This window comes from Fusarium poae, chromosome 2 (assembly GCF_019609905.1).
Source record: "Fusarium poae strain DAOMC 252244 chromosome 2, whole genome shotgun sequence".
NCBI lineage: Eukaryota > Fungi > Ascomycota > Sordariomycetes > Hypocreales > Nectriaceae > Fusarium > Fusarium poae.
Window position 1 is genome coordinate 3911750 of NC_058400.1, and position 9615 is coordinate 3921364.

The following is a 9615-nucleotide window of genomic DNA, read 5'->3' on the forward strand; positions in this document are numbered from 1 at the left end:
AGAATTGTGCTTATAGACCTTTCACTTGTCGTCACACATTAACTACTACTATGTACGGAGGCAGCCTTCAAAAGTTATTGCTCATAGAGACTGTGGCTAAGAGAATACACTAGCCACAAGTACAAGGAATACTTTCAGTTTTTTCTAAAGCACTAATATTCATTTCGCTTCAGGAGCTATAGCGAATCTTATCAGATTTAGCTACCTCTAAAGCCCCTATAGCTACAGGGGGCTTCAGATGGTACCCTCTATAGCAGATAAAACTCTTTGTACTCTTAAGTATTGGCCAGGGGTAGTTGAATGTGGCGTAAGTCCCTTTGAGCAATAACTTTTGAAGGCTGCCTCCGTACCTATATACAAATCTCGGCCGTAGGTACAAGGCAACCTGCCTGCCAGCACCCCGCTCTGTGGCGGTGCATAGGTGTTCCGAAAGAAAGGTCCACCGCCTTCATTCCTGTAACCCCGCTGTACGAAGTGGGCAAGCGTGACCCTGTGTTTTGGATGCGCGCTGCTGTTTCCCCGTCTTTCGCAAAGATTTGGCAATTTATCACCGCCCACCCTCCTTTTGTCTTCTCCTCTTCCTACTCTTTTCTTGCACGGGGGTTTGATTTGGGGGCACACTTACGCTTCTCTATCCTGTGATTCTCTCCGATACCTAATCCTCCATCCCTTTCATCCAAGTCTCGTCCTTGTCATCGCTTGAGAAAGACGCTCCACACTTCTGCGACGACACGCGATAATCACTGCCACGAGTCACGATAAAGATCGCTCTTAACGACGCTTACGACCGTTACGACTTCAACTCTCCTTTAGAATCTTGACGCTCGGTTCCCATTGAGCAATACATTCTTGTCTGCCTCATACAGCTTCACATTTCGATCAACCGCAATTGGCCAGAGTCAACTTTACCATCGATTCTCACAACTGTCGCAATGGCCTCTGAACCTCGACAGTATCATCCTCTGACCTGCCACGGTCACTCTCGCCCCGTCCCACATATCGCTTTCTCAGCCATTGAGAAAGACACCGACAAAGACAAGAATGATGTCTACTACATGATCTCGGCCTGCAAAGGTGCGTTATTGGGCTTCTTCTGGTAGAGCGCATGTTGACGTTTGTTAGATGGAAACCCGATGCTTCGCAACGGTATTACTGGTGACTGGTAAGGTGTCCTTGGCAATGATCCACCGGCTCTTCTGACTTGTCTAGGATCGGCACTCTCATCGGTCACAAAGGTGCTGTTTGGCAGGCTCGGCTCAGCCCTGATGCTCATCATGCTGCGACTGCATCGGCCGACTTCACCGCGTAAGTTAGCTCGATAGACAAGGTGTTGCTTCGCTTACATTCTTAAAGTAAGATTTGGGATACCTATACTGGCGAGCTGCTCCACACTCTGCAGCATGACCATATTGTGCGTGCCATTGCGTATCCTCCCGATAATTCGGATCTCATTGCGACCGGCGGTATGGAGAAAAAGCTACGCATTTTTGACTTGTCAGAGCTCCCAGTAGCCGGGTCTCCAACTACCATCAACGCTTCGACTGGGTTTGAGATAGGCGAAGGCGTTCACACCGGCTCTATCAAGTTCATTTGCTGGACCCAGGACCCCAACATCGTCGTGACTGCCTCCGATAAGACACTTCGCTGGTTGGACCTGCCCAGCCGAGCTTGCATCCGACACGAGGTTCTTGATGGAGACATCAAGTCCTGTGAAATGGTGTCACTGGCCCCCCAGTACGCCTCGCCCAGCGATATTGGTGGCGGAAAGCCTGTACTCGCTGTTGCGGCTGGAAAGACAGCGTACTTTTGGGGCGGTGTTCAGGCGCAGGACGAGCTGAAACGCATTTCCTTGCCCTACACTATCGCTAGTGTCTCGCTGGATCTTAAGGGTCGCAAACTTGTCGTCGGCGAAGAACCTGGTACTTGGGCCAAGGTGATTCGATATGACGATGGAACAGAGATTGACACACACAAGGGACACCACGGTCCCATCTGGTCGATCGCATTTTCTCCTGATGGTAAGCTTTACGCAACCGGATCCGAGGACGGCACCATCAAGTTATGGAAGAATTGTGAAGGGTTTTACGGCCTTTGGCGCGGAGGCGCGGACAAGGCTGCAGAATAGGAGCGCAGGTCTGCTTCCGCTTCACCCGTGACTGGTGGGCCCAACCCAGGCGGACAACAATCTGGGACTGTTTCTTCCCAGAAGCAGGACAGTCCAGAATCCGCCAGGCGAGAAACCACCACTGTTGGAAAGAGAGGCGCTAAACGGAGAAGGAGTCAACGTTTGTCCAGAGCGGCCGCTTGCAGCCTGGACTAGTCTTTGAACAAAGCTTGTCTGCTAGATGGCGCTTGCTTACAAGGGGGAGGATGCAGAGGTTATGTTAGACACTACACATGTTAGGGGTAGAGGGCCTCGGTGGCCGCTGAATAAGGCAAGATATTAAACAATTATCTACAGACGCCATTAATACCAGTGTAACATCAGCATATTTCGATACAGGATTCGATCATATTGTACCTAAATGCCTCGTGCTATTTGAGTCTACCCAAGACTCCAGGATGTCTATCTAGGTACGATAGGTAATTGTCTACGAAGTAGTTAGTCCAAGCGGTCTCCAGGGTCGAAAACTACAAGACATTCCACACCTTGCAACGAGATTACACTATCAAGGGCACAAGTCTCATTGCCCAGGAAACACGATCACGAGCAAGTACGCACGGTCAGCGTTTCACACCTTGACTTCCCGTGTGTACTCGGGAGCATAATCACTTACAATCAGTCTCAGAGTCACGCTGCAGAGCGCGCTAAATTTGAAAGCGCGCGTGCTCGAACGGCTCACTGAAAATGGAGGCAGTGCGGTCTTCACCCAAGGAATCCATAACATCACGGTAGCTGGTTATTTCTGCAACAACCCGAGAAGCCATATAGTTCTCGCGTGAGAGTATCGCCCAGTCATCCCAGGTGTCGCCTTGGGTAATGTGGGCGCCGCATCGAGCGAGGATTGTTGACAGTCACCCAATCCTCGAAATCGTAGTACAAACGCTTGTGCTTACTGACCCTGCAGCGAGAAGGGCGACGGCCGCAATCCTCGAGAAACTGAGGCTGCGAAATCCCTTTGGCCAGACATGTTGTCGACGTTGTGTTGATAGTAAACGATTTGGTGTTTGTAGTGTAGATAGGGAATAAGGATAGCAAGGCAAAATAAACAAGGCGTCATGTAATGTGCGTGCGTGGTCAAGAAAGCGTGAGGAGGAAACGGAGTGGGTGTCGTAGCTGAGGATTATGAAGTTATTGTAGACATTGTCATGTTTTTCAATGTCTCAGTTGTTCTCTGTGAGTTGATCGAGTGAGGAAGAATCATCGTAAATTAGCTGTGTAAGATACTAACAAAGGTTATGCTGGTTTCCCCGAATGTTAGCAAACGAACACTCTGCAGGGTATGCCCTTCAAAGGACATGATGACGGAACTCGGAAATAACAACAGCGACAAGGATTTATACAATACGGAGAAGTTGAACGGAAACCAGAGGTTTTATAATTGATCAAGGAAACGAACCAATAATGTGATTCTTCGACTGTCTTCGCATGCTCCTTTATCGTGAGCTCAAATCGTGGACGTGTAATATAAACGTAGTATAGTCTTGCTGAAGACCAAGGATCGTATCGGAGCCCACTAGGAACTATGAACCAAGCTTCAAATCGTTTGAAGATTGTTTAATGTACCAATATGCTCTGCCTATAACCCTGGTATAGAAAGAATACAGTAGACTCCATATACCATGCGGTTCGCCATGATTCAAGGCAAAATAAAGTTTATGCTATGTGAAATGTGCATCTTTGTTATCTAGTTATTGATCAGCTCCAAGGCTGGCAAACTTGGGCGGCTGTGGTGTGGGCCGTGAATGACAAGCCGCCAAGCCGTCAATTGTGGACCAGACTATGTATGTATCAAGCCAACTTGATGTTAACAAAGAAATTAAAGTCTGTCAGATCACTGGTTTCACCTTGGACTGTGACTGTGCCTCCCGGGAGTCCCGAAGTCCGGATGGCCGGTAGTTCTGGTTCTGGTTCTGGTTCTGGTGCTATTGCGACTTGCCGGCCACGGCATCTGAATCGCAAAAATCGCCTTCTCAATAGCACAGCTCTTAGTATATCATGTCTAGACCAGGCTATAACAAGGGGACTCTGCTTATTTACTCTTGGCTTCTGCTGTGTCACGTCTCCAAGTGGAGTTTGCCTACTGCCTTGCTGGATAGATACACGTTAGCTTTGAGGTGTAGATTGGCGAGCTGAGGGATTCCAACGAGTACAACGGCAGAATTGGGAAAGTCTCCATGCAGATCAATTAGCGAGGCGAAGGTGCCGTGTACCGAGAACAGACAAGGGGAGAGAGGTTGGTTGCAACGGTCAGGTTCTGGACCAGTGAGCGAGATTCGGCAAAGCCTCGACAGAGATCCTGCAGACTTGGCTTGGCTGGGGAATGAAAGGGTCAAGGTCTGATGCCAACGGTTCAATATGGAGGTAGAAAGTGTCAGTGTGGCAGCGCAAGGTTGCAGGACAGCAGGAAATCTGCATGTTGTGCTTTGGCAACTGGGATTAGGAGGTGCTTAGAGTGTGTAGACTATGTGTGCATTACCTAGACATGAAGCAGGGTAGAGAACAATCAGCATGGATGGATACGAGCATATGAGATGAGAGGCGATTGTCCGTTTTTTGGCCACAGGTTTGCGACAAAATTGGACGGTTATTTGCATGGACAATGGTTCGTCTCAAAGACATCGGCGATGCAGCATTTTATGAGATATCATCTTTTCTCGACTGAGGTGTCACATCAATGTACGTACGTACTGTGGGAAGGGGGAGGGGAGGGAAGCAAACGGGCCTCAAGACCAACAGAGACAAAATGACAATGATAGGCAACGGACGGATATAAAGCCTGGCTCAGTTCGTTGGTTGGCTAGTTGATCTCTACAGGGAACAAGTAAGCAAGCAAGCATACAATACGAATTTCCACTTCAATGACAGACATTCTTGGTTGCGAGTTACAGCGCATGCGCCACTTCGGGAAGGGACATTTTGGCCAAGACGGAGGAGCTTACCAAAATGACATTTTTGACAGTTGGTTCGGTTTGTGCTGAGAACAGAGGAGCGAAGGACTGGACTTCCACTCGTCCGGCCGAGCTGCAGGGTTGAAGCTTGTATGCATGTGGGCATCAAGCGCTGAACACATAATTATGTAGACCCTGAATAGGTAGCTTCAGTGAGAAGGATAAGATCTGCTCTGCTAAGAGTTTGTGTGATATCATGCTGCATTTAAACAATGTGAGATTACCCAAGGATTTAGTCTAGGTCACTAGAGAGAACATGTAGACTACAGCTGGTCCTGATGATCAAAATTGATATGAATGAAGTGGAAGATGATGCATGGGCATTGGTACTTTGAGAGATCAATAAACCCAGTAAAGGGTCTCAGTACGTATTATGAATGAATGTGCTGTAACTAAATGATTGTCCACACCAAAACTGACAAAAGCAATTCTAATGGATGGAAATGGTTAGCCGAGACGGGCCGCTGCAGGGACGTTACGCCGCGCCGCATGTCAACGACCTAAAAAAAAAATACTTGACTTTTTGCTTCTTCTTTGCTTTGTCTCTTGTTTTCAGCTTTGACGTTTTCTTGTGCTACGACACAATATATCTTTGACTCAGCTGCAGGTTCCCGTTCGGCGTTTGTTATTGTAAAACGGCGTGGCTTGGAGGTACGGGGAAAACACTCCGAGAGTAGAGATCATCCATGGAGTAAATGTAGGTAGGTAGGTATCCGCATCAGATGAAAGACATGCCTCGGTTTGTCTTTATGAACATGAGTAAAGAGATGCGGAAGCGGTTCCGATCCGGGGTTAGGATAAGTGCTTTTGCTATGTAGAACAGGGCTGGCTGATCAACACCGATGAATAGAAAAAACAATTCAACGTCATCATACTGTGCAGATCGCATTGTTGTCTTGTTTCGTAGAGTATCTGTACAGAGAGAGAGAGTTTGTTTTCTCAAACACCATCGTGATGATGGATCCATGTCTCACTCACCCATGATTATTTGTTTGTAGTCCAAACTCTGAAAGACGCCTACAGAGAGAGGTTAGTCTGCGGCACGTTAGGTAGTCTCGTGGCACACTAAACTAGGCTAAACCTAATATTTTGCCGCAAAGATGCCGCTCGAGACCGCAGGGACGCCGCAACCATGACGGGCTTGCTCTACCGCAGACTTGAGAGTCAGTGGTCTGGTGGTGTATGTAGGTAAAATGGGGTATTCCCGGTGAAACACGGTGATAGTTACTGTCAAGTATTGATGATGATCTCTTAAATGCGCGATAATCAGGTCCGCGTTTATTGACCAAGGCGACTCCCGGCTCCGAAGCACCGTTAGGACCAAGGAAAAGAAAACGGGGATCTCGTGATGCCCGCAAAACATCCCATCAGCCCTGTACAACGGACGACGAAGGGGACGTTTCTACGAGTATTTCTCGCGATCTAGTTCAAGTATCTGGGCGCGAAAAATGGGTGTGGATATACAATGAAACTAACACCCACTATCCCGAATTCTCCGTTCCGGCCCCCGCCGCTCACGCGGTCTTGGGTGGTCTCTTTAGTTATGGGCTGTTGAAGAAATCAGGCCACTTTTTCCCTCCCACCATGACATTCCCTGCCCAGTCTAGTGCCTAGGTAGTTTCACAGCCAAATCTACCTGGCTCGCAACGATTGTCACAGATACAGATGTCTGTTTGATGGGATATTTCTCATCTTGTTCCCGATATTTCCAAGAGATGGGTTTCCGACGGGAGCTTGCATATTAACGGTATGATGTGAGTGCACCGCGACGTCATATTCCATGGTGGAAGTTTTGAGATCGAGATGCTCATATCATCCTCCGAGGCTGTAGACTAGTCGATAGGGTATGTATTTTTGGATTGAGAATTAATTCTACACAACACGTGGGTTATTCCGATCGTATTGAACGGGCATTTTGGGCGTTGAGAACAGACGTTGACATGGATTCTATGCACGGCATTACAAAGAGTGGACATGATGTGGTTGCCCATCTGTCAGATATTGGTGATGTTGCACTGCACAAGCAATCTCTAGAAATGCCATATCTACTAGTTACGACTTATTTCATCGACTGCTGTGGGAAAGCCTTGACACAGAACAATCTAGGCCATCTCGGTGGGAACAATGTCTCTATGATCCCACGCTGTCATGATCTGCACGTTTCCCCCCCTGCCGCCGTGATTCAACATCAAAACGGTAGAAGCGATCCACATTTCTTTGTCGAATTTCCTATTTGGGCATCTCGTTAAACGCCACTGTACTCCATCTTCGGTCCTCGCCAAACGTTTTGGAACGTTCCTGGCCTTTTAGGCGCGCGGGCCTTTCGGGAACTTGTAAACGAAGAGGAATCTACGGCAGATAACGTCCATGAATAGGCTGTACTAGAACTGCCACGAGGCAGATAAATGCTATAGTCCCTTTTGCCACGATGCAACGCGGAATAATGCCGGGCGATTAAGATGAAGATAGAGATGAAAATGGCTGATGAGACGCGGGATGGCAAGCTAAGGGATGTATTGGACCCAACACTAACAAAACGCTCGAGTCAATTTGAGGCTGATTAATTAGTTGTGATGGTGGAGGAAGATGGACAAATGGATGTTATGGATACGAGCAATATTCCTTTGATGGAGATGCTTAACTGAGTAGGTTGTATCGAAATGTTGCACTCATGAACAAAAGAGTCAATGCATGTGTGTTCGCTTAGACGTGAAGAATTTAGTCTAATGCATTAATTGTTTGCCACAAGATGGAGATGAGGATCAAGATCAAGAGGAAAGATAAAAATATACAAAGTCTTTTGTTTGTATGTACTGCGAGTCATTATTGGCGACGACCTGCCGCCGCTCTGACAGCTGGGTGATTAGGTACTAAGGTTATTAGTCCCCTTTCTTTGTAGGCTGCTTCGTACCTCGAAACCGGGCAGGATTTAAGGCTGTGTTGTGGTGGTGTGTAGACTTAGCGCTTGAGCTGCCAGGACCTAGATAGTGTAAAAGTACTAAGGTACAGGTACCTTTCATGCCCGGTCGCTGAGTCGGCGTTCTAGGCCTTTTTGAGATCCCGAGGTGCAGCGGGAGATCATTTTGACAGCGCTTACAGCGCACGAATGGACGAGGTAAAGCGGTAGCCCATGATTGCCTACTAACTACCTAACTACTAAACTAAGGTGATGATGACGATTTCACCAAACGTAAAGCAAGACATGTCGCATCACGGGCAGCTGAGAGCAAACAAACACCCAATCGGCAAACGATTGATTGGCACTGTAGATCGGAATTTTTGATATTTTCGTGCATTGCAGCTGCTGCGAGCTGGGAATCAGAGACAGCACAAGCACAGGGCAGATGATGGACCTGACAAGCGAGGGATGAACAGGGATACATCAATTGAAACCCACAGATGATCCATTATCATTCTCATCTCGTCCCTCTTCTCTTCTCGTCGGGGTTCCCCTTGCGTTCACTGTCTGGTTTCAAACGGCCAAGACCACGCAGCGTCGATCACGGGAAACGGGAGCCATTGCTTTTTCAACCACCCCTGGCGACATGCACCTGTCAATAGCCGTTGTGATACAAAGCTTTACTTGACTCAAGTAAATTAAATTGATAAGACGGAAGAAAAGAAAAGGTGTTTTGCAAGGATGAGTGAGTACTGAAAGGGTGAAGGAAGTACCTAGGTAGTTAAATCTTGATTGCAAGGAAGTTGGGGGTTGAACCAACAGAATATACATTTTGGCCTATGCTACTCTTTGATGGAGGATAGAATGTGCAACGACCTGGCCTATGATAATGGGGGGAAAACGACCCATGGGAGTTGAAAGTCAGTTACAAAGTTACCCATTACTGGAACGACAATTCCATGGCATGGCATAGCATGGCATAGACATGGGCCTGATACTGTCTGTATCTTGTTGTTCCACCAGGATTAAATTTAATTGCAGTGCAGTGCAGTCTCAAGAAAGAAACAGAGTCGTACCTGTACCTTGTCAAAAAGAATAAAAAAAAAGTAAAAGATACGTACCTTACTTAGCAAGATCCCTGTCGGCGGCAACCCCCGCCAGTCTTATGGTGCGGTCGTATGACGCGGAACGTACTTGTCGGGCGCTGTCGCTCTAAGCTTTCCCGTCCATGCCAGACCAGACATCCTTGGCTCCTGGACTTTTCGCTGTTATACTTACCGGAGAAAAAATGCATTCGACCATGGAAGAAGCTATATATCGCTTGCCCCGTCTCGCCATCCCAAGAAGAAAGAGTGTCTGACCATCCCATCACATCCTGTCTCATACATTCAGCAATATACAAACACAATATACATCACGACATTACCGTCTGATATCGATTCTATTCTAGTATCGACGGTTTAACAATTTATCTACTCTACTCGGTATAAACATCTACACACCCTTTTATATCCACACACCATCGACTTGACTGCCACCAAATCAATATACACACAACATCATCACTCATCAATCAGCCAATATACAAAGTCAAATCACATACA

General features: G+C 47.4%; 3 protein-coding genes across 3 annotated transcripts; 1 reads left to right on the top strand and 2 right to left on the bottom strand.

Annotated features, from left to right (window-relative positions):
• Positions 1-932: 932 nt before the first annotated feature.
• On the top strand, positions 933-2125 carry FPOAC1_005164 (uncharacterized protein; the record flags this gene model as incomplete). The annotated part of the gene is made up of 4 exons (XM_044849695.1): positions 933-1074; positions 1123-1162; positions 1210-1305; positions 1354-2125. The coding sequence occupies 4 exons, from the start codon at positions 933-935 to the stop codon at positions 2123-2125; spliced, it is 1050 nt and encodes a 349-aa protein (XP_044708405.1).
• Positions 2126-2808: 683 nt separating this feature from the next.
• On the bottom strand, positions 2809-3131 carry FPOAC1_005165 (uncharacterized protein; the record flags this gene model as incomplete). Its single annotated transcript, XM_044849696.1, has 2 exons — positions 2809-2972; positions 3062-3131. 2 exons carry the CDS (start codon positions 3129-3131, stop codon positions 2809-2811), a joined length of 234 nt encoding a protein of 77 aa, XP_044708406.1.
• Positions 3132-3952: 821 nt separating this feature from the next.
• FPOAC1_005166 (uncharacterized protein) lies at positions 3953-4690 on the bottom strand (the record flags this gene model as incomplete). The annotated part of the gene is made up of 3 exons (XM_044849697.1): positions 3953-4252; positions 4309-4585; positions 4641-4690. The coding sequence occupies 3 exons, from the start codon at positions 4688-4690 to the stop codon at positions 3953-3955; spliced, it is 627 nt and encodes a 208-aa protein (XP_044708407.1).
• Between the last annotated feature and the right edge of the window lie 4925 nt (positions 4691-9615).